Source organism: Dermacentor andersoni, chromosome 4 (genome assembly GCF_023375885.2).
Source record: "Dermacentor andersoni chromosome 4, qqDerAnde1_hic_scaffold, whole genome shotgun sequence".
NCBI classification, from domain to species: domain Eukaryota; kingdom Metazoa; phylum Arthropoda; class Arachnida; order Ixodida; family Ixodidae; genus Dermacentor; species Dermacentor andersoni.
In genome coordinates, this window is record NC_092817.1 from 217,516,497 (window position 1) to 217,542,347 (window position 25,851).

Here is a 25,851-nt window from a genome sequence, read left to right on the forward strand (position 1 = left end):
TTGGTGGGGTGCGAGCCCATCACCTTTGGTGTCAAGGCGAAGTTACGGCACAGTGAATTAAGGAGGAGTTAATTAAGGCACTCGAACCCGCGACCTTTGGTGGGAGGCGAGCCCATCACCTGCGGTGTTAAGGCGAAGTTAAGCACAGAGAAGGTAGAGTTAAGGCACTCGAACCCAAAACCTTTGTTGGGAGTCGAACCCTCAAGCTTGCGTTGTGGGATAACGTCTAAGCATCCCGTAGCGGTCGCAATTCTTTCGCATTCATTCACGTAGAGATAATTAAGAGCCCCTTAACTTTTGTTTTATTGCGACAGCAATTATATGGACACTTAAGGCGCATTTTTACGTCGCCGCAATCCGTATAAAGTCCAAGGGCGATAAGGCCGTCGCCGCGCGCCTCAGACTGCGTCTACGAGCTTGCGAGAATGAGCCGACGATCACGGTGCAATCTCGCGCACGAGAAGAAAGCGCGAGAAAGCTCGCCGTCTTCCGTAGCGTGCAAAGGGGGTGGGGCGCTGCGGCAGCAAGTGCGTACGGCGCGGCCGCGCTGGATTTATATTGAAGCTGCTTTGGGGGCACAGTCTAGGTGCATCGACGGCTCGTAGCTTTGCATGTGCTGTGTTCTCGACACTCAGGTTGCGCTCAAGCGATAGACAGAACGAAGGTCGCATTGCTCGCTGCTGGGCCGCGCTTCATCACGCCAGCGTTTTGACAGGGAGTTTCGGCGGTCATTGCGTGTGTTGCGTTGATGTTTGTCTGTGCGTACTGACACTACGCTTGTTAATTTAGTTTGTAAGTGATTGTTTGCAAGTTCATACGGCCGGTACAACTACTATCCTTACTTTTATTGCTGTGTGCTAATTTGCAATCACAATCGATGCTTCGCCTTTTGGGCGAAACCGACTTTTTTATGATTGACCCAACCGTGCTTAGGGCGGTAGGCACACTGAAGACAATAAAAGTGCGGCTTGTTAGAATAGTGTTCTCAAAGTATCATCGCTACAACGCAGTGCACAGCACGATGGAAGGGACGTGTCGCGGTCTTGTCTCCTTTTCGCACAGAAGCTTCAAATGCATACGTGCCTGATCGGTCAGTTCTATTGAGTATGCTGTGCACTTTATTAATGCGATAAAAATTACAAGGACGCTCCATGCAAATGTACGACGTCACCGTGATGTTCAGTATAAGGTCTAAGTGCGATAACATCGCGACCACGTGCCGTATGCTGTGGGTGCGAGTGTAACGGTGCGAGGGTGAGAAGGATGGTGGCTTGATCTGGTGCTTAAGAGAGGAAGCGCGCCGTTTTCCATCGCGCAGAAGGCGGCGGCAGGGGCGGAGGGGTAGGCAGTTTTGCTCCGGCGGCGGGTGCGTATGGCGCGGCCCCGCGGGCGCTGTGCCGAAAGCGATCTGCGGCCGGTACAGTCTAGACTCGCCGAGGGCTGCGTCTGCGCTGTGTTCTCGTCGCGTTGAAGTAAGAGGCCGCACGAAGGTCAATTCGCTCGCTGCTGCTGCCGCTCTTCCTGACGCCAACGTTTGGACAGCGAGCGTCTGCGGTCATCGAGTGAGATGTGTTCATGTTTGCCTCTGCACGGGTGGCAGGATGCTTAATTTAGTTTGTAAGTGCATGTTTACACGTTAATACGGCCGATAAAACAACTACCTTTTGTCTGTCTAGTCTACTGCTGTCTAATCATTTGCTATTGTAATCGATGCTTCGCCTTTTGTGCGAAACTGCGACATAATTCTTTATGGGAGACGCCTGACTCAAGTAAAATTGGCGCATGAGCTGAACGAGATCATTTTGGGCAATTGGTTTTACTCACGGGCCTTACGCTTATACTTAAATGGTCTAACAACCAATTTTCGTGGTACCCATTTTTATAGTGCAATGGAAAGCTCGCCGGTCAGAGTGTAATCATGAAGTGGTAACGTGGAAAACGCCGTGGAACGTTTTTTAACATAATGTTTTAATTTGCAGTGAGGATGTAGTCGTTCACTGGAAGCGTGCTGAAAACGGTGATAGGTTAGCGCGATAGCGGTTATACGCCGGCATTAGCGCAAGGCAGACGACTAGTGCTGCCTTAGCTGTGAGAAATGATTTTGTTTATCAAGCCGATTCATGTTTTCTAAATTGGCGTTCGTCCGACTGTTTTGGCGTTTAACCAGTCGAAACGAAACCAGTGGGATCGAAAACGCAACGACGCTTTTACACGTGATATGCAGTTCAGCGTGTTGCTCTAGCTATGGATGTGCTTTTGATTTCCGAAGCATAAAATAAAGCGCCAGTGTAACAATATAGCAACTGGAATTTTAGGCAATAATTATGCTGTACTTAACAGTAGACTTACGTGCTGTAATCTGAGACTACATCCGAAGTATCATGCTTTCACCGCCAGGCCTCGCCACTTACTGTTTTTTTTTAGAATGTCTTTGCAAATTTAAAATTGTAATTCCTACTTAAATCGCGATCAGCGTGTTGGATTCTATCATTAAGTCATGCTCATTCAACTTCCATCAATGTGTCACATTTTGGCCAGTTGTCAGCCCCTTCGAGACTCGGTTAACACATTTCAATTTGTGAATTATACTGGTCGTGTCGGCGGCGCAGGAAATGCTAGACTTTCGCAACTCAGCCGCACCGGATGTAATAAGCTTTTCCGTAGACAGTTTTTTTTTAGTCTTGTCTCTCGTTCTAAAATCTAAATATACGTCCATCAAATGTCTGTGTCGGGTAGTCACCTGGAGCGAAAACACCCCATGCGGCGGCATCAACGGCACTGGTTTTTTGGCGTCAATTCCATTAATGAAAAACGTGCCACAAAATGGGAAAACTGCGTTCTACAGAAGTGACTTACTGGGCACTCGAACATCTCTTTGAGCCGGTCGCTAGGTTGAACGCCATCTTTGGCACGCAGAAGGACATAGACAGTCTTCAGCCCGGCACATGATCGAAGAAGTTTCTCGATAAGGATCTGCACAACCAGGGAAAACACAGTGAAAATAGATTGGAGAAAATAAGTACAGCGCATTAGCGCAACATCGAACAGTAAGGCGACACAGGTTCATTAGAAGCGTAAAAGAAAACGCGAATTGACAAGAGTATGTAATTCAGGCGAAACACGGGAGACCGGTGGAATTCGTTTGCGTCTTGACAGCCGTGCGTAAACCTAAACGAATAGCAAGTCTCCCTCTTCGGCACTAACGACGGCCCGCTTGCACACGTGCATACAACACGTTTCAACGAAGGCTTTTTATCAGTTATAAGAACTTTGTTATAAGCTCGCCAATAAATAGAAACGCCCATGCGGCACTTGCGGCTAGGAATAGGCAGACAGTTAACCAACAAATTTTAAATGATTAGGATAATAAATAATTGGTCAGGTTTGTTTTTTAGCCCTTCCGTTTGGCGTATTCCCCGATGTTGTGCCACACTGCGTGCCTACATCGAGGCAGCGGGCGCTGGCACCCCTTCCCCCTCGTTCTTATTATGTTGTTGCCCTTGGTTACAACCTGCAAAGTTCCAGGAAACTGCTGAACCCTTTTCGTGGGTCGAACTGAAGAGTCCAGGGGCACAGAGCACGACGACGAATCCACTGGCAGTCTTCAGAATTCCGCAGAACTGCTGACCCCTGCCGTGGAGACCTGTTTATGCAGCTTGGACTTCTGCTTCGACGAAAGAGGGTAGCGACGCGGTTTACGTCAGCACCGGTACTGCCTCGTTCCTGCCGACAATGGGACGCCGAAAGGGACTTGAGGTAGACCCGCCCTCGGAAAACGTATTGGGGAAGGAGGCTTGCTCACGCGGCGGATGCCGCGCTGGCCCAAAATTGCTTGCATGTGCATTGCTCACGCAGCGGCCGCTGCGTGACCAAAGCTTTCACATGCAAGCGATTTTGGGCCAGAAACGACGCAGCGCCCGCCGCCTGAGCAAGCCCCTTTCCTAATACCAGTTTTCCAAGCGGCGCGCGCCGCTGTGATCATGACCGCAACATTTGGAAAAATTCCCGAGCGGCGAGAGCGGCAACCAATGGCGGAGCGCCTTGAGCAGTGACGTAGAGATCACGTGGCAGAGGCGTGGTCGAAGCGCGGGCGGTGCGGGGAACTCGCCTGCTGGAGCAGACGGTTCCAGCAGACATTTGCAGCAGACGATGTGCGCTGCCAGTTTGCAATGTCTCGCGCGGTCTTCAAGTAGCTGTTCACCAGTCAAGTTGTGCAGGGTCCACTTGTTTGGAATGCTAAAATGAAGAATTTTCACAGCAAGGAGAAGGGTTCTTTGGGAAGGAATTATGGACTGATGCCGAAGGTACTCGTCGTCACAAGTGACACATACTTCCATAAAGGAAATCTCGGCGTCGCTCGAATCGGCCATGTCGGTTGGTGCCACTTGTTTCCATCTGTCGTTTTCGAGTTCCATTCTTTGGAGCCAGATTGTCCCGACGTGTTTTCTTCCTGCCTCTTTTATTCCCCGATGGTGACAACATATGGGCCCGGTCAGAGGCGATGAAACGGCAGTCCATACGTTTTATTCACAGCGAATGTAGGTTATTTCTTTTTCCCGTTTCACAACACCGAGCTAGCGGGGTCGTAGTTGTGTTCGGTCATGGCCGCCGCTTTTCTACTCCAATGCCTAGAGGGGAATTTCCTAATTTCATCGCGCCAGATAGTCTTCTGTCGCCCTCGATTGCGTTGTCCTTCTCTTGGTACCCATTCTGTAACCAACATTCTCCAACAGTCATCCAACCGGCGCATTAGATGACTTGCCCAGCTCCATTTTTTCCCGCTTGATGCCAGTTAGAATATCGGCGACACCCGTTTACTCTCATCCAAACCGCTCTCTTTCTGTCTCTTAAAGTTATGCCTACAAATCTTCGTTCCATCGCTCTTTGCGCGGTCGTAACTTGTTCTCAAGCTTCTTTGTCAGTCTCCAAGTTTCTGCCCCATATGTCAGCACTGGTAAAATGCACTGATTGTACACCTTCCTTTTCAATAAGAATGGGAAGCTTCATGTCAGGAGCTGGCAATGTCTGCCGTATGCGATGCAACGCATTTTTGTTCTGTGAATTTCCTTCTCATGATCAGGGTTCCCTGTGATTATTTGACCTAGTTAAACGTACTCCTTCACAGACTCTAGAGGCCGACTGACGATCCTGCTCTTGTTCCTTTGCCCTGCTATTTATCATTATCTTTGTTCTTCTGCATATTAATCTTCAATCCAACTCTTACTCTCTCTGTTAAGGTCCTCAATCATTTGTTGTAACTTGCCTGCATTGTTGCTGAGTAGAACAATGTCATGGGCAAACCGAAGGTTGCTCAGATATTCAGTGTCGATCTTTACTCCTAAGCCTTCTCAGTTTAATAGGTTGAATACTTCTAAGCACGCAGTGAAGAGAATTGGAGAGATTGTGCCTCCTTCTCTGACACCTTTCTTTATAGGTATCTTCCTGCGTTTCTTGTGTAGAATTAAGGTAGCTGTAGAACCTCTGTAGATATTTTCCAAGGTATTCACGTAAGTGTTCTGTACTCCTTGATTACGTAATGCCTCTATGACTGCTAGTAACTCTACTGAGTCATATTCCTTTTCGTAATCTGTGAAAGCAATATAGAGAGGCTTATTGTACTCTGCGGATTTCTCGGTAACCTGATTGATGACATTGATGTGATCCATTGTAGAGTAACCTTTCCTGAAACCCGCCTGCTCCCTCGGTTGACTAAATTCCAGTGTTGTCCTTATTCCATCGGAGATTATTTTGGTAAATATTTTATACAATACTGGGAGTAAGTTAATGGGCCTATAATTTGTCAATTCTTTAACGTCTCCCTTTTGGTGGATTAGTATAATGGTTGGATTGTTCCAGTTTTCTGGGACCTTGCAGCGAATAGACACTTCGTATAAAGAGCTGCCAGTTTTTCAAGGAATATGTCTCCTCAGTCTTTGATTAAATCGACTGTTATTCCATCTTCTCCTGCCGCTCTTCCTCGTTTCATTTTTTGCAAGGCCCTTCTGACTTCATAACTAACTATAGGAGGAATTCCTATATCCTCTTCATTACTGTTTCTAATTGAGGTATCCTGACTCGCCTGGGTACAGTACAGGTCAGTATAGAATTCTTCCGCTGATTTTACTATATCTTCGAGATTGCTGATGATATTACCCTGCTTATCTTTCAGTGCATACATCTTGGTTTGTCCTATGCCAACTTTCTTTCCCACCTATTTCAGGCTGCGTCCATGTTTTACGGCTTCTTCAGTCTTTCCCTCGTTATAGTTTCGAATATCCCTTATTTTCGCCTTGTTAATCAGTTTTGACAGTTCCACGAATTTTATCCTATCTCTTGAGTTGGACACTTTAATTTTTTGTCCTTTCTTCATTAGGTCATTTGTTACTTGAGAGAGCTTGCCTACTGGTTGCCTTGGTGCCTTGCCTTCCCACTTCAATTGCTGCCTCTGAAGCCAACCTAGCTACGGTTTCATTCATTGGCTCTATGCCATCATCACCTCTCTGTTCTAAGGCAGCATATTTGTTTGCAAGTACCAGCCTGAATTTGTCTACTTTTACCCTTACTGCCTCTAGGTTGACCTATTTCTTCTTGACCAATTCAGCTCTTCCTCTCTTCAAATTGAGGTGAATCCTAGCCCTTATAACCTTTGATCACTTCACTTTATCATACCTATCATTTCTACATCCTGCACTATGCTGGGATCAGCAGAAACTATGAAGTCAATCTCATTTCTTGTTTCACCATTAGGGCTTTTCCAGATCCACTTTCTGTTGCTGCGCTTCGTGAAAAATGTGTGCATTATTCGAAGCTTCTTCTGCGAATTGTACCAGCATCTCTACACTAGCGTTCCTAGAATCGACGCCGTAGTTGCCAATTGCTTGTTCACCAGCCTGTTCTTTCCCCACTTTTGCATTGAAGTCGCCCATTGCTACAGTACACTGAGTTCACACTTTTCTCATCGCGAATTCAACATCTGCATAAAACTTATCTACTTACTCATCATCGTGACTGGATGTTGGAGCGCAGGCTTGTACTACATTTAATCTATACATCCCATTAAGTTACGTTACGACTACAGCTACGCTCTCATTGATGCGGTAGAATTAGTCAATGTTGCCCGCTATGTCCTTATGGATTAGGAATCCTGCCCCGTATTACTTCATATCTTGGAGACCTCTATAGCAGAGAATAGGTCCGTTATTCAGCAATGTATTAGGCTCACTAGTTCCTCAGTTCTTAGAAGAACTGAGGAATATGGAAGAAAGTGAATGGTCTGGAAGAGTGTTGAGGTATTTGTACAGGAAAAACATAGATTCACAGTGGAGGAAAAGAACTAGGAAGCTTACCATCAAGTATGCGGCCTGTAGGGTGGGCAACACAGCAACAAAGAACGTCAAGAAGAAAGTCAGAGAGGCTGAAATAATTTCATGGGGGGCGGCAACGGAAAAGAAACCTGCCATGAGTAACAACTTAAGAGGAAAAAACGAAATCAGGAAAGGAACAATTTATGATAACTCGAAGGGAAGCTCATTACTTTTCCAAGCGAGGTGAGGGTGCCTTAGAACACACACGTATAAAGCTATATATAAGAACGAAGAAGAAGCATGTGCTTGCTGCGGTAAAGCTAGGGAAAAAATGGAGCATGTTTTATTAGAGTGCGAAGATGTCTGCCCAGCGGTCCATTTAGGCACCACTGGCCTCCTTGATGCCCTTGGGTTCCGTGAGAGCAGGGGAAAAGTAAACATATCCGCAATAGAGATTAGTAAGACGCGATGGGAAGATTGGTTGAAGAAAAGCAGGGAAAGGACAAACAACGGAGGAGTACAAAATTAAAGATCGGAATAGGTGGTCAGAAAATTTGGTTATGTGAATTCATCGTTTTTTTTTCTTTTGCCTTTTCAAACTAAGTAGGACATTAGGCAGTATAATAGCAAGAGCTTAGCGGTGCAACCAACCGCCCCGTTCCAAAGGGGACGCTCATAACGTCCATCTATCCAACCGTTCCTCCTAAGGTGACAGATGTCTTGTCATGTTCTTATTCTACGGTTTTTGCAATCACCTATATATATATGTTCTTCGTTTTAATAAAAATTTAGTTGAGAGTTAGCGCTCGTCATGTCTGCTCCTTTCTGTGTCCGTGTTCACTTCGCGCTAGAAGCTAAGATCATGTGACAGATTACTGTGTTCTTTTCTTCCTTTTGGAGGGGCGGAGACGAGCAAACTATTTCGCCCCTGTTAATGAGGTTTCACATTACGCAATACTTGTGTCTGGTGGGGTGACTAGAATTGAAGTGAAGATGCCATCCTATATGTGTTAGTTGTCTTGATGTGGAAAAGGAAAGGTTCGGTCACCCTTTTCATGAGGACATCTAAGAGACAAAGAGAACCAGAATTTCACGTTCCACTGTAAACTGTGTAGCGGGCTCTATGGAGTTCAAGTACGCGAGCAAGTTGTCTACCTCAGATGACTTCACCAATGATGAACAATCGTCCACGTAGTGCACAAAGAATGCGGGCGAAAGTGCAAAGCGCCCGCATTTCGATGTCCTTCATGGTAAGGTCGGCGGCTGTGGCCGAGAGTGCGGCTCCCATATAGCAGTCCTACTTGCGTTGGGCTCGCATTTCGCTGTTCACTAGTGCGCCTGTGCGCTTCGCGCTGTCTGACACGTGGTGCGCTCGACATGACTCAACACTAAGAACGCACTCCCTTTTCTATTAATCAGTTCTGTTGGTTATTGCATTTGTGCCTTTCAAGCATTTCTCTTTCAATAAGCAGTTCTACAGACTAGTGGAACTAAGCCTCACCGCGCCCTCCAGTGACGGAACGATAATGAAAGGAAGACGGCGGAAGCCGCACCCCCACAGACAACGGCGCCGTGCCTCGATGCCATACGTGTACGCCGCGTGAGCGAGATATTAGCGCGTGTGCTGCGAGCGGCAAGGGTCGCTCACAATCAAGCCTCTCTGGCTATTTCCTCCCTCGGCCAAAAGACATCGTTTATGTCGAAAATGCGCAGGGCATTGTGCACAAGATGGTCTGCACAGACTGCCCAGCGTCGTATGCTGGCGAGACTAAAAACTTCCCGGAAGGAATTCGTCAACACCAGAACGACCTTCGCCACCTAAACAGAGAACGCGTTGCTGTGGCAGGAGACCGAGCTTTTTGATCACCGTATTAGCCCCGACGGCACTGTCGTGTTGGAGAGAGTAAACAACCATCGGCGGCGGTTCCTTTTGGAATCCTGGCACATCCAGAAGACTCTGGATAACATCAGTCGTTCGCTAGAAGCACATTGCCCAGTGTTTATAGCTCAAGGTAGACGAAAAGTGTCTGCGCGCCTGTCAATTCAGGCGCCAAAAAGGCATGTAAGCACTGCCACGCCTTCACGCCATCTCCACCCTGAAGAAGGAGCCGGCCGGACTCCGAGACGTCGGGTTTTTAAAAGAAATTTTGGTTGGGGTTTTCCTTGTCTTTAATTCAGTCAAGAAATGGTGGGGAAGTTTAGGGAGCGGCATTACTTGTGGCGGTTTGTGTTGGTGACCGCTCCCTGTCATCGCTGGGGATTTGAGAAAGGAGTATGTGGCTTCTCGCATTGCCCGAGCACCTCACAGGCGGCACGGGTACTTCGTGTTGACATTCTTCTCCTCGGAGGCGGAATTTGACATCTACACGACTACCACTCTGGCCGATTGGGACATTACCTGTTTCCCTAGCAAGTGATCTAGGGAAGAGGGAGGGTACTTAAGAGACGTCCTCGGTATGGTGTGTGCCCGCCCAGAAGGATTTAGCCTGCTCTGCCAGAATGTAGCGTGCTCTGAGAACGATGTAGCTGCGTGCCACAATGTAACATGTGCTGTACTGGTAAGTCCTGCAAGTATGACTGTCTTTACCTGTAGCTGAGTTCGTTTCTCCGATGTAAGCAAACCCACCGTTACGTTGCTCCAACCTTCCTACCTCGTACTAATCAGCAAGGAAGCAACTCTTGTCAAAAAAGATCGGACGACGGCCTGTGCCAGCTTAGCCTTCGTGTGACGTCCCGGTAGCTGAGCCCAGCTACCCGTTTCGAGACGCACCGGTGGCGTAGGCTAGAGCGTGACCCTCTGTGTGGCACCCGACTCCACGACGCCCCGTATCCTGCAGCCCCTGTGAGAAACCTAGGCCATCAAAGTGTACCGTTGTGACTCGAACCCTACATCGTCAATAACTAGAGACAGTCGCCGCACACACACCCGGTTTGTGCTTCTTTCTCTTTGTTAACGGGCGTGTACTATCAGGCCAAGAGCCTTGACTAGGGTGTAAGAAAACAAAGCTCACCTTGCCCAGAAAGCCAGTTCCTCCAGTGATGAAGACAGCCCGGTCACGGAAGAAGTGGTCGATGGGCGAGTGACCGCCTCGCTTGCTCTTCGCACCGTTCATCGGGGCTCGTTTAAACTGCGGGAAGACAACGCCTAGAATTAACGCTGCGCCTTGTCTGACCACTCCGTTGTGTTGACCGCAAGAAAAAAAAAAGCAAAACAGAAGAAAGAAAAACAAATTGATTGTGTGCGACAAAGGCAACGCAAAAGAGCTTCCACCTCGAGCCGTACCATCAGCACATTGGCTAGATTGTATTCTACCTTAGCGCATTAATGAAAATCGAAGCGAATGTCGCAGGCACCATACATGAAAGACCGTGCAGTGTTTCCAAATGCTGTATATTATAGTAGCTCGTGGTGCGACTCACAGGTACTTGTGTTCTTCAATATTGATGAGATAACCGAGTGTCGTACATAGTGAAATCTTATTGAGTATGCATATGACAACGCAAGGTTTAGGCTAGTCGTAAAAGCATAAATATCTTGTCACTACCGTATGCAGTCGTAAAATCGACGGTTTGCGTGCGCAGTGACGTTTTTTATCCATAATATTCGCGTTTATAAATATCACAAGTAATATTTATTGGACACAAAGTCGAGAAGTGCTGTCGAGTGTGCGATCTGAATGTGACGCAATAATATCCTGCAATTCCATTTGCAATAGTTCTCCGGACTTTCCAGACGTCAGCAATGTTTCAGTTAGCGTTCCTTCACTTCTTGGGAACTGCGCTTATACTCGAAATATGCGTCAAGTCTCCCTGTGCGGCACCGACAATGGATAACCTGACTGCGCACTGCGGAGAGAAGGGCGCGTGTTGTGTCGGAAGGCGCCGCCAAGCCTTCGCTTTCATTGCGCGTCACAGTGCAGCGCTACATTCTTTTTCACTGTGTGGTATTTACGAGATGTTGTCGCCTTTAACTGGCGCCGGCTACTCCTTTTCACACAGGGATTTAAAAAAAGGAATAGATCGTAATAAAAATAATGCAGTCACGTAAGTGCACTCATACTACACTAAAGAGCCAAGTAAGGTACTCAGCATCACATATTTCAGTCACATATGTGCACTAAAGTAAAAGTCCGGTCACTTGGCTAGACTAAAATCAGGGCGCTTAAGAAATCACGGATTAAATTCAGCTGAAGGTACATAAAAGAAGGCATTGGATTGGACCTTATTTTTATTGTGTTCTGTAGCATTTTTTTCCATTACGTACGTCAGGGAACGCCAAGACTGAAGACAAAGGACAGCCTGACAATGGCCCATGCACTGTTTAGCAGTACGGACATATCTGAATACACATAAATGAGAGTCATGCCCAAAACGTACCGAAAACCATTCTGGGTCAGTTATGTTGTCATGCAGCTTGAACATGGCGTCGGGTCAATAGTATATGGAGTGGACGGAGCCGTGCGCAGCTCTGTCCACTCAGCTCTGTGCAAATCTAAAACCCATTTGAGCGGCAGCATCGTGGTCAAGGGCGTGACTGCTCAGGCGTTGTTGTAAGCAAGGAGTTTGAAAAATGATGATAGAAGATGTTCGGATCATAAAAATAATTTGCTCCTTTACATCAACATATCTCGGTTTCCCAGCATGACGAAACAGTGTGCAACATAAATTTTGATAATAGATGAAAGAGAACCGGAAACAGTGTGTGAGAAATGCACGGATGCTATAACTGGCAATTTGTGTACTGTTTAATTAGCTCGGGTAATAGGTATGGGCCTGAATTTGAGCGCATGTGACATTTAAAAAAGCAGCAGCGCAACAAACACGGACGGAGACGAGCGCTGAACGGACCGGACGTTCCCGAGACGGCGACGCGTGAAACGGCATCGACACCCGGCCGGTGCGCGACCGTTTCACGCATCGCCGTCTCGGGAACTTTCGGTCCACCTCCGTTCAGCGCTCGTCTCCGTCCGTGTTTGTTGCGCTGCTGCCTTTTCGAATATGTACCAACACGCCAAATTCGCGGCATTAATCAAGATGTGACATGCAAGCGAGTCCCTCACTATCCAGACTACATGAAAAACGCGAAATCAGACAGCAATCTCCTCCCTGCGTACGAAAATGGCTTGATCGGGCACTATAACGTACTTATGCCCGCTGTTCCACGTACTTAGCGTTTGTGAACAAGACTCCCGTATCAAAGCATTAGCGTCGAATAATTATTGACAGCAACTTTTTTTTTTGGTCGGCGTCCTTGATTTTTCTTCGGACTTGCGTTTACTACTTGACCACATATCGTCAAAGAAATTGACAAAAACAAAGAAATTGGTGGCAACCGCTGCGCCGAATGTGATGAAAGTTTGTTGCATTAAAATGGAACAGTTTCAATATAGGGATAGTAGGAATCGAAATGTTCATTCTAGTCGCCATTTTTTAATAGTTCTTGAAAATTGCAAAATTTCATTAAAATGGATTAAGTTTTACAGCTGCTCAGCAATACAAAATGATATCAATTCTCTAAACTTAACCGAATAATACATCTACAGCGGACATAACTGATGTATTAGGGACCGTTCTCAAGTGTATGCCATTAATCTGTCAGTAGGACTTTTGCGAAACCGTTGTGACAAATTAAGGAAGCTGTAAATTATAGCAAATTTGTCCGCTTTGGATGCTATAACGGATGCATGCAGTTCACATAATTATGATATCTTACATACAATAAAAAATTATGGTGTTTTACGTGGCAAAACCACGATCTGATTATGAGGCGCGCCGTAGTGACGCACTACTTAATTTCGACCACCTGGAGTTCTTTAACGTGCACCTAAATCTAAGCACACGGGTGTTTTCGCATTTCGCCCACATCGAAACACGGCCGCCGTGGCCGGCGATTCGATCCCGCGACCTCGTGCCTAGCAGCCCTACACAATAGCAACCACGGCTGGTTGTTACGGACATGCAAACTTCCTGCAGTTATTATTAAGCCTAATTATGGTCAAAATTGCTAAAACATAACAGTCCCTAAATAGAAATTCTGCTTCTTACAGTCACTATACTAGCTTTCTCCTCTACATGGGAAGGACGACGAAGTGCTTCTTCTATGGCACACAACCTGCCCGTCTCTGCTTTTCTGGACTTTCCAGGTCTGTTGTGTAATCTGCCGCCCCACATATCGCGGTAGTGGATGTGGTACCTCCCGAGGTCCCGTCCGCATCATCAGCGGGAATCGCTTCGAGGAAGCAAGGAAATACATCTAGGGACAGCGAGGACACTGAGCTGTACTCCGCATCAGCTGACGAGTCATTGCAAGAAGGTTTTGAGCCTGTCTTGCACTGCAAAGCCAAGTGAAGGATGGTCAATGCATCTTCGGTGTCAAGTTCATTTGCCGTAATAACTGCGCCTCAACGATGTCCTCATACCATCCTGTCTGTGCCACAGAGCTCGAGTGGCAATCTGCGCCTCAACAGGCAAATACTGTCCTTGTTTCTCGAGAACACTGTACTAAACGAGATCAAGGATGTGAGTCTAAACACACGGAAAAACATCTTAGCTATCGACGTGATCGCCATAAGTGCGCTGAGCCCTCTACAGCGGATATCGCAGCTGGTCAACATAAGCGTTCGATTCATTGTCCCAGCGGATGGTACCACCATCGCTGGAGTAATTTGTGACATTGACATTCCTAATGCAGACCTTCCAAGGCTCATAAAATCAGAAAGTGAGAAGAACGACGTTATTCTGCATGCCGGCTGTCTTGGTGAGACACGTTCTGTGAAATTCAGGAAAAATGCATGGAAGGCGGGAAATAGCCAGCACTATTTAGACTACAACAGTCATCACTCACGACACTGCAAGCATGGAATTTTTGTCCTACAAGCCAAACGAATAAGAAAAATCTGCAGTGAAGACAACGACTATATCCACCGCCTAAATGACCTTAAAACCAACGCTAGCAGAAAGCAACTATCCACAAGTTCCTTTCGACAGAGCTTATGACGTAGCGTGAACATTGGAGACGCAGTCGGAATTATCTAAGAAAGCACCTACATCTGAATCTGAGAGACCACCAGCCTTTATAACAAAATATTCTAATGCTCTCAAAAACATCAACATCCTATGAAAATACCACCCAGTATTATCAAGTGAGACGTGAAAGAATGGAAAAATTATAGGCCCATTAGCTTATTCCCATTATTATATAAAATATTTACCAAAAAACTCTCCAATAGAAAAGGGCAACACTGGACTTTAGACAACCAAGGGACCAGGCTGGCTTCAGGAAGGGATACTCTACAATGATTCACATCCATGATATTAATAAGGTAATCGAGAAATCCTCAAAGTATAATAAGCCTCTCTATATGGCTTTCATAGATTACGAAAAGGCATTTGATTCAGTAGAGATACCAACAGTCATAGCGGCATTACGTAATGTAGGAGTACAGAACGCTTACGTAAGTACCTTGGGAAATATCTACAGTGGTTCTACAGCTGCCTTATTTCGACACAAGAAAAGCAGGAAGGTACCTATAAAGAAAGGGGCCAGACAGCGAGACACCATCTCTCCAATGCTATTCACTGCGTGCTTGGAAGAAGTATTCAAGCTATTAAACTGGAAAGGCTTAGGGGTAAAGATCGACGGCGAATATCTCAGCAACCTTCGGTTTGCCCCCTATGACATTGTTCCATTTAGCAACTATGCAGACGAGTTACAACAAATGTTTAAGCACCTTAAGAGAGAGACTAAGAGTTGGGATGAAGATTAATACGCAGAAGAACAAAGATAATGATAAATGGCCGGGCAAAGGAACAAGATTTCAGGATCGCCAGTAGGCCTCTAGAGTGTGAACGAGTACGTTTACCTAGATCAAATAATGACAGGCAACCCTGATCATGAGAAGGAAATCCACAGAAGAATAAAAATGGGTTGGATCGCATACGGCAGACAATGCCAGCTCCTCACTGGAAGCTTACCATTATCATTGAAAAAGGTGTACAATCAGAGCATTTTACCAGTGCTGACATATGGGGCAGAGACAGATTGACAAAGAAGCTTGAGAACAAGTCAAGGACCACGCAAAGTGCGATGGAACGAAGATTTCTAGGCATAACGTGAAGAGACGAAGAGAGCAGTTTGGATCAGAGGGCAAATGAATATAGACGGTATTCTAATTGACATCAAGAGAAAAAAATGGAGCTGGGCAGGTCATGTAATGGGTCGGTTAGATGACCGTTGGGCCATTAGGGTTGCAGAATGGGTACCAAGAGAAGGGAAACGCAATCGAGGGCGACAGAAGACTAGGTGGAGCGATGAAATGAGAAAATTCGCGGGCGCTAGTTGGAATCGGTTGGCGCAGGACAGGGGTAATTGGAGATCGCAGGGAGAGGCCTTCGTCCTGGTGTGGACATAAAACAGGCTGATGATTATCAAGTAACGAGGGTCTGAGAAAAGCGTTCACAATGGTACCAAGGGACCATTGTAACAGAAACAGCCGCAACAGAAACTTTAAAGAGATGTAAGTGCACGTAAACGTCAGCTAACATTCCCATATACAGCAAGCAATTAGGGACATTACGTTCAGTTTCCTTTTTTCGCCACCACGTGGCGTATTGCGCGTGATGAATTTGAAATTCCCGCTATGACGTATACCACGGCGCACAAATAAAGAAAATAACAAAAAGACGCAGACCTTGAGACTGCCGCTTCACCTCGGCACTTGGAAGCGGGTGCGCTTATATATCAGCGTTATCTCGAACACGGCCAGCTACTTTCTGTGCTGGCAATGAATCGATGTCTTGCTAGACACCTGGCCAGACAGCTCGTCGGAATTCCGGAGATGTCTCGCCAGAACAACGGCTCCGGCGAAGCTTCAGCCGAATATTTTCTTTTTCGTGATTTCTTTTATTTGTACACCACTGCCGCCACGGGCTTAATTGCGTTTACGTCAGCGTGCTGTTTCACGGGTTTCCTACGGAACCGGCATTGCTTAAGTGGAAGCTTAAGCTCGGGTCCGACGCCGGCTACTCAGATATATGCAAAACGCAGGAATGCGTTTATGAGAAGAGCGCTGAACCGATTTGAATGAAATTTATTGCATTTAAGAGAGAAACATTACAGTGACTGGAGCCAATAGTTTTTGATTTAGATCATAGAATGTTTTACAACAGTTACAGGAAATTGGTAAATCTGGAAAAAGGAAATAGAAGCATGAAGTTTGCAAATCTCCAGCTCAGCCATGAAAAACAAATATCGCATTTCTATAAACTTCATGCGTGGTGGCATGAAGAGCGATCAAATTTTATGCATGCAGTTACAACGAATGTGAATTTTTACAATGTCTGGAAGGGTTTTGGAAATATCGCATTCATGAATTAGTGGTACATTCCAGGGTGGCCTGTGACATATCATTGCTGTCCGCTTTAGATGTGTTATTAGGTGGAGTTTAAAGAAGGGAGATATCGTTTTAAATTGGTAAGGTACAAAGTCCTATATGTGATTTTGTTTTTCGAAATCTCGCGTTTAAAAATTTACGCCAGAAAGGTACACAGCCTAAATAAAATATCGGTTTCTGAAATCACTACGTTTTAACCTTTTATTATAAATTCAACATAACTCATGATATTTGGTGTAGTGGTTCCTCTGAAGAACGATTGCCGATTTCTAATGTTTAGCTAGGAGCACCCGATCAAGCTAAAACTTTCCCTTAAGGTCGTGTTAGACTAATATATTTGTTGGTAGGATATGTTTGTAAAACTGCTTGGGACGCAAAAGGAGAATAGAAAGGAAGAAGGCATGGATGTTATTCAGAAGAGCGTCTGGTTGGCTAAAAATTACTAAATACCTACTTCTGGAATTCTATAACAATAATTTGGATGATTCTACGTCAGTCTACGCCGGAAAATTGCAAAACACTATGTAGGCTGCAACGCGCACTGCAGACGCTACGTTCTTCTCTAATCACTCTTAATATACGGCTGAAATATTATCTAGCTATGCCTTGAAAATTTAAGAAACGTGCAGCCTTTGAGCGACGTTACAAAATGTAGCCATATTTCCGGCAAAGCTGTTTCTGTCGAGCGATGAAGAAATTGTAATTGCCAGTAATATGAACACACAGCATAAAACTTCGCCTACAGATGTTCTGGCGAAGTGCGCACGCTTCTATTTATTTATTTAGAGGTCCCTCCGGACCAAGAAGGGCGTTGCGGACGTTCAACCTCATTTCGTGCCCAATGAAAACCCGTCTCGTTCTCCCAAGCGGCCCAAGAACACGAGCTCAACACTCGCATAACGCTGTAATTAACTTGCACGAATGAAACTTCACACGCACACCTGACGTAACGTGCGCCATCTTTAAATATATGAAGCCGTTGCCTAGTTCAGCTGACCGAGGACAATGAGGATACCTACTACGTGCCTCGTACTACGTATGAAAAAAACAACAACGAAAAAAGCAGTATTCACTAATTTCTGCTACGCTCATAATTACTCCACAGAATGCTGAGTTGGTGCTGCAAGGAAGCAATCGCTAATTTCTTTCGCTATGCAGGCGTCACCTGCAACCACCAATTGTACAGCTATCGATTCAGTGGTCATATATCATGCGATGGTAGAGCATCGCCCACGACATGCGAAGGTTGTGGGATCGTTCCCCACCTGCGTCAAGTTGTTTTTTCATCCACTTTCATTTACATTAATTTATCGTTTCTTTATTTCATTTATTAAGCACAAGTAATGGTTTACCCTATGTTGTACTAGGTATCTTTGTTTGTTGGCTTCTTATGATATGACTAATGAAAATCGGGCCCCTCGGTTCAGCCCCTTTCTTCTCGTTTATCGATTCAGTGGGTAAGATAAACTTCAAGTTACACAGTATTTAAAGTCAGCTATTTCTTTGAAGAGCAACGACCATACAACGAGCAAAGATGAAAAGCGGTAAGTGCTAAACGCAAGTTGAAATTCCCAAGTCTTTTGAATTATTACGAATCCGTCAAGTTTGATTCGCCTACGCGCGACAAGCAATTTAGGCTTGAATTTTAAGCACGACACCATAGTGCGATAAGGTGAAATGCTTCAGCGTTCGTCTGTTGACTGATTATTGAGTTTTCTTTAGAGGAATAACAAAACGAAAAAGATACAAATAGAGTATTCTCTGGCATTGGCGCTATATCTAATTGATGTAACCAATGGCTCATAGAAATAGAGGCTAACCAACGTGAATTTATGTGGGTGTCATGGATGAGTCCAGCTTTAGTCAATTCCTGCATGATCTGCAGCGCCATTAGGGTATTTTTGCATCTGCAGGTAGGGACTCCAAGCGACAATGGTTCTTGGAAAAAGATGTTTAAAAACATTATGGCAGAATTGATCTCATGATGACAGTCGAGAGTAATGCGATTAGCATTCGAGCATATAGCAACACACCATATTTCTCAAATCAAGTTTGTTTAACATCTCTAGTTATCATTCTAAAGCTTCTGTTGGTTCGGTTATACGTGGCCTGATCCGGTATCCTCTCCTGTTGGTAAGGCATTAACTTGCCATAGTGACGGCGTGCCAGCGACTGCACCACGCCGACGTACTAAGGACTATGGAACGGGAGAAGGAACGCTGTCGATGGGACGACAAAGGCGGTATGACGACGACGACGGGACGATTACGCTCATACGACCAGTCTTAAATGATGACGTTGGTGTAATGAAGAAAGCATGACGACTCCAGCATGATGACCATTGGATGATGAGTGCATGACGAAGACGGCGTGACACCGATGGCATGACGAGGACGACACGGCGACGACGATCTGACAACGGATGCATGACAGCGACTGCCTGAACAAAACGCCATATGACAACGTTGCCACGATAGCGGCGGCATAATCACGAAGTCATGAGAGCATATAATTACGATATAATCACGAAGGCCGATTGACGTCGATGAAACGACGAAGGCAGTATGAGGACGATGGTAGGAGGACAATGGGATGACGTTACTGAAGTTATGACGATGGAAAAGGGACAGCATGAAGACGTTGGCATGATTACCTTGTTATGACGACGACTTTGTGACAATGCGGCATGACGAGAGTTGGAAGATGATGTTATTAAACGAAGACGATAGAACGACCGCGACAGCATCACCACCATTGGTATGAGGACGAATGAATGACTACGATTGTATGACGACGACACAACGACGATGATGGCATGAAAAGGTATGAGGACAATCGGATGACCACGAGTATAGAAATGGCGGAACGGCGATTGAATTACGAAGCCAGTAAGAAAAGGATGGCCTGACGGCGGCGGCACGAAGAGAGGCGGTTGACGAAGCTGGAATGACGCTTTGTGCAACGACCACGACGGCACCATCGCTCACGAGTACATACATAGCGGCTCAAGTTTTTGTCGACTTGGCCCACCGGATGGGCGTAAAAGACGTGACGGCAACGGCACGACGATAGTCAGATGAAGCTTAAATGACGATGACTGAACGGCCATGACGACATTACGACCATGTTACATACACATGACGTGTAAAATCAGTGATAACGATGAGTCACATTAAACAGTAGCATTTTTTTTTTACTTAACAGAGGGCACTAGCTGACTGTCATTCCTCGGCGGATCAATCTCCGGGCCCACTTCGCGCAGGCCACGCGTGATCTGAGCCACGCGCCGCTTCGCTTTCCAGGCCTGTCCGTAGCCAGCCGCCGTTCCCTTAGTCTGAATAAAGCATTTCGTAGAGTATTGAGTAGAAGCAAAGTGCACTTACCCCTTAAGTAGCTTCTACGAGGCGCTTGAACCGCGAGCGAAGAGACGAAGCGTGGACGCCCAAGAACGGGAACCACAGAACCCGAACGATTTCACACACTCCCCCGAAGGTTCTCCCTGCGGCAGGTTCCGAGTCTCGTTGCCACAAACAGGTCGCACAAGCTATTGAGACGTTGTTGCGCTTGCAGGAGAGTGCCGCGTAGGACGGCCCCTATGTGGAGTTGTTTCAACGAGGGCCACCGACCGCACTGCACGACTTGACGCGGATGAACAAAAGACTCCGACCAAGGCGGAAAACTGGGAATTCCAGGCCTCCACGACATCGCGAAAAGCTTCCTGGAAGCACGCCCATTGTGAGTTTGCTCTCCGAGAAGTTGACGCATGGACGAAGGCCTTATGACGCAAGAGGTCACACAGCTGCAAAGAGAGGCCAGCCACGCGGTCTGCTCCGCTGCAAGAATGCTTTGTCACTGATTAGGCATTGTCCCCCCGTTCTTCCACGGTTGGGTTCGCGTCACGTAAGCAGCTTTTTCCTAGATGTACTCATACATCAACTGCGCAGGTTTCATTTATCCAAGAGCACTGCATGTTGCACACATACAGGCAGCCCGTACGAGAAATATGTGGATTTGAAGACGTCACACACTACTAAGGTGCCGGAAAATAGGCCTTCACACGTTATCTGGTGTGAGGCTCGGAAATCGCTTACAAATTATGAGCGAGCAGCATTTTGCAAGGCTACACATGAGTAATTAAACGAGAAATGTAGTGCGCAAAACATTCAGACACGCTCTCTATGTTTTGCGCTGAAAACTCGAAGTTTCCTTCATCTGAACCCATAGCGCGCTACATGAACGCCTTTTTTTCGTTTTTCATTTCTTCCCCACCTAAACCGCACCGCAGCTTCTGAAGAAAAAGAATTATGGTGAATTCACGACTGCAGCCGACATCGGCTGCAGGTTGTTGCTAAAACCTCAGCGAAGGCTCAAAGCTGGGCCCGCTGCGTGAAAAACAGGCATTCCAAAGCGCGAAGGTATGGGCCCCGATGCTGCAGTGATGCCTTTTTCTATTGCTCTTCACGCTTTCAGCGTTTCGTCAGCGTCAGAGGGACGCTCGGACTGCGTTATCAATGGGATCAGCTGTACATGAACGGTGGATGTTAACATAGAATGAAGCGCAAAGCATCGCTACAAAATCTCGGCCCAGCTGCCGGGCTAATTAGCATCGCTAGTTTCAAAAAAAACGACGACGACGAAGTGTTTTTGACACAGAGCTGTTCTTCCTTGCTCCAGTTTATTTCTCTGAAAATCTAAGTTCATCCGCTGGTCCTCGCTCCCTGCTCGGTCGTAATGGAAGTGGACGACCCCGCACGTCTGCCGGCGACGGCGGCGTCAGCGGCGGCTGCCTCCAGGAAGCGGAACGGTCAGCAGAGCGACAGCGACAGCGAGGACACCCATGTCTACTCTCTCAGCAGCGAGGACACTTCCGATGACGACTTCCAGCTGGTGCAGAGCCGCAGAGCGAAGAGAAGAAACACCAGGACGTCCTCATCATCAAGCACGCAAACAGTAAGACACACGCAGAGGCCGGACGCCAATACCATCATATTCGTGCCCTTGCTTCCCACCGTCAACATGAAGCTACTCAACAGGCAATCTGTGTCGATGTCACTGGAAGCCCTGGTGCCAAATGAAATATCGGACATTCGAGTCAACACTCGGAAAAATCTACTGGCGGTTGATGTCCAACATGCGGCTGCTCTGAACACTCTACGCAGCGTAACGGACATCGATGGCATTCAGGTGCGCTCTTACATCCCTCTGGGATCTGACGTAGTCTGTGGCGTTATCTACGACGTAGACGTCGCCATCCTTACTAACGACTTGCCGATTCTTATCAAGCCAGCCAAAGATGAGGTCATTGTTGATGTCAAGCGGCTAGGCAGTTCACGCTGCGTGAAGATTGCATTCAAGGGTAAATATATACCCTCGCATGTTAAGGTGGGACACTTCAGACATGCAGTGCGGCCTTTCATTGCGAAACCTCTTCAGTGCCGCAAATGCATGAGACTGGGACACGTGAGCAGCGTCTGTGAAAATCAGGCCGCATGCCCCCGTTGCGCCGAGCCCCACGCTGCAGATAAATGTGGCGCGACACTAATGAAATGTTCAAACTGCGGAGGGTCACACGAAGCTTCCTCGAGGAAATGCCCGCATATTAAGAAGGAAATGGCTATCTTGAAAGAGATGGCGAGAGATCATTCATCTCATCGCGAAGCAGCCGAAAAAGTCAGGAAGCGACGTTCCCGTCGCCGGCGCCCCTCAAGGAAGGCTGTTGTCTCTGCGACGCGCATGCCACTTCCTACGACACCTCCTCCTCCTCTGCCGCCCGGGCCAGACACTGTCGAAAGGACCGCGAAGAACAACGCAACTGAGAAGACCACACCTGCAGAATCTTGGCCGGCTCTACCGAAACGACAGCATCCACCGACAGAATCACAGCAAAATTTTGCTGGACAACCCCCGAAGTCTACTGTCAGTGATTTGTGCGACCAAGACAAGCAGGTGGCTAATATGCTGCAATCGCTAATTAATACAATGCGCATCATACTGAACAAGCTGCAAACCCCAGCAGCTCGAAGTGCTCTGCAAATACTAGATGCACTAAATCCAGTGCTTGCTAGCATCGTTTGAGCATCATGGCTCGACCAATAGTCCCCTTCCGCACTGAAGTTAAAAGTGCGTCGATCTTTCAGTGGAATGCTAGGGGTCTAAGGACCCGCATAGCAGACTTTCGCCAATTCATTTTTACAAATCGCTTTCCCGTACTGGTCATTTGCGAACCAAATACATCAACTCCACTCAGACTGTCCGGTTACGAATCTTTCGTCTCGTCCACATGCGGTGCGAGCACGAAAGTAATCATCTACATCCGCACGGACTTTACATATGTCGCTAACGCGGTAGAGCCCCACGACGACAACCAATATGTCTGCCTGAATATCCAAAAGAAAGATGTGTCATTCACACTAATTGGAGCCTACATATCCCCAGCGGGTCACTTTGACGGCGAACGACTCAAGAAAATATTACTGATGAACAATGGCCCCTGGGTTATTACAGGTGACTTCAATGCGCATCACCAGCTATGGGGAAGCACTAAAATTGATTCCAAAGGCAGGAGTCTCGCCTCCTTTGCTGCCGACCATGATTTGTCCTGTGTGAATGACGGCAGCCCTACGTTCTTGCGGGGCACCACCTATAGTAGCTGCTTGGACTTAACTTTGGTGTCACGGTGCTTTGCCTCGAGCGTCCACTGGTTTACGGACATTGAAACACATGGAAGTGACCATATTCCAACATATATAAAGATCAGAGGAGTTGAGCAACGCTCTTCTACTGTCTTGCGTATAGTTGATTGGACAAAGTTTAAGAAGGATATGGATGACGCATGTCGAGAAGGCCTTTCACACACTATCCAAGATGCAATCGCAGAGACATTGAAAACATCTATCTGCTCGCTCACAAGGTCAGCAAGGCGAACAGACTTGGATATGGAACTGGAGAGGCTTCGTGCGGAACGCCGACGGGCGGAGAGGAGGTATCGGCGCACGAAGTCCGTCTTGGATCTGAGGGCTTCACGACGCATACAGAAGAAAGTACAGCGTCGTATAGATAAACTGGATGACAAGCGATGGAAAACTTTCTGTCAGTCGCTTGATCCTCGAAAATCGCTCTCGCACATATGGAGAACTGTTAGGGGACTTCGCTCATCTCCGCATCAAAGGAAGCCCTTTGCTGCTCTGGCCCTATACAAACTCCGCTCGGAACTTCAAGTGGCTGAAGAGTTCTGTGCACGGATTGCTGGGTCCGCGGCCACCATTACTGACGCAGCATTGAATGACATCCCTGAGGCACGTGTACCAGAAATGAACGTGCTCTTTTCACTCGAAGAGCTCGATGCTGCGTTGGCGACCTGCAGGCGTTCGTCGTCACCAGGACCTGATGGCATCACGTATGCTGCCCTATGCCACCTTGGACATTACGCACGTGATGAGCTGCTCAGCTACTACAATGAGTCTTGGCAGAACGGCGCCGTTCCTAGACAATGGAAATCGAGCCGCTTGATCCCCATTCTGAAACCTGGAAAGTCTCCGCTTGAGCTCTCATCATACCGTCCGATTGCGCTTTCGAGCTGCGTCGGTAAAGTGATGGAAAGAATGATTCTTGCTCGCTTGGAATGGTACCTAGAGCGATTCAACATCTATCCGGACGCCATGACGGGCTTTCGTCGAGGTCGCTCGTCCATCGACAACGTCATTGACATCGTAACCTGGGTCCAAAATCAAAAACGCCTCAAGCGCCTATCAGTGGCACTTTTTCTAGATATTAAAGGAGCATACGACAACGTCGCTCATGAGGCCATACTGAACTCGCTTGAGGCTGTTGGAGTTGGTGGCCGGATGTATCAATGGATTCGGGACTATTTAACTGAGAGGTGCTTTTTCTTACAGACTGAAGACGGCCCAACTTCGGAACATTACATCAGGCGTGGTGTGCCGCAAGGTGGAGTGTTGAGCCCCATTCTGTTCAACCTCGTCTTGGTAGGACTAGCGGAGTACCTACCGCGGTCAGTTCGCGTTTCAATATACGCCGACGACATTTGCATCTGGGCTTCTGCGGTGACTCGACCTCAGGTACGAGCCAGGCTTCAGCGGGCGGCAACCATGACGGCGTCTTATCTACGAGAACAAGGCCTCAGCGTGTCTACTGAAAAGTGCGCATTGGTTGGCTTTACGCGCAAACAAATGTCATCGTATCCTGTTTCAATCAATGGTCAAGCGGTATCCTATTCAAAGACACATCGCTTTCTGGGTGTAATCATTGACCGCAACCTCTCGTGGAGCCCTCACTGCGTCTATCTAAAGAAGAAATTGGTTGCCATTGCTCAGGTCTTTAAATTTCTCTGCGGCAAAAACTGGGGTACACCAGTCCGTTCTATGATGCAGCTCTACAGGGTACTGTTTCTCGGACTCCTACGTTACAGTCTACCAGTGTTGTCAAATGCATGCAAGACGAACTTTCGCGCCTTGGAGAGCATACAAGGTCAAGCCCTACGCACGTGTTTAGGGCTGCCTCGGTGCACGTCAACAGCAGCAACAATTGCCATCGCTGGGGACCATATGATCCAGACACACGTAGTGTTCGACTCTCTCAGAGCGCACATTCGCCATCTGTCAAGGATCCCCGACCATCATTTGACCTCCCTACCAGCCGAAAGACCTCAAGCGACCTTTTCACGAGTGATTAGCGCTCATCAAGAGTGCATACCGTCATCTTTTACACCGGCGACAAAGCCTTCATCTCCCCTGCGGTGCCTACGACAGCCTCAAGTGAATTTTGATATTCCTGGAATTACAAAAAAGTCCAATCATCCATCGCCGGCTCTGAAGCAACTTACGCTCCTATTACTACACCAGACGTATCATGACCACATACATATATATACCGATGGTTCGACCTCACGTGCCAGCTCAACTGCCGCATTCGTCGTTCCAACCAAGAACGTTACAGTTAAATTCAAATTGTCGCACACTACTACATCGACATCGGCAGAACTTGCAGCTCTCCATGCCGCTATGATGTACGTCACCGAAAAGCCAACAGAGAAATGGGTCGTATTTTGTGACTCTAAGGCAGCCCTTCACAGCATCAAGTCTGCATTACGTCACAGAATAAACGAGCAGATGATATCTAACATCAGGGAAGTGCAC

At 47.1% G+C, this 25,851-nt stretch overlaps 1 protein-coding gene across 2 annotated transcripts in view; it reads right to left on the bottom strand.

Annotated features, from left to right (window-relative positions):
* LOC126538449 (putative fatty acyl-CoA reductase CG5065) overlaps positions 1-25,851 on the bottom strand; it is a 134,189-nt gene that overhangs the window by 61,130 nt on the left and 47,208 nt on the right. For both annotated transcript variants that reach the window (XM_050185291.3, XM_050185290.3), the window contains exons 2-3: positions 10,316-10,432; positions 2,857-2,973 (exon numbers count right to left, since the gene is read on the bottom strand). In XM_050185291.3, coding sequence (XP_050041248.1) covers positions 2,857-2,973; positions 10,316-10,417 — 219 coding nt within the window. In that variant the 5' untranslated portion in view covers positions 10,418-10,432. The remainder of the gene's footprint in view (positions 1-2,856; positions 2,974-10,315; positions 10,433-25,851) is intronic.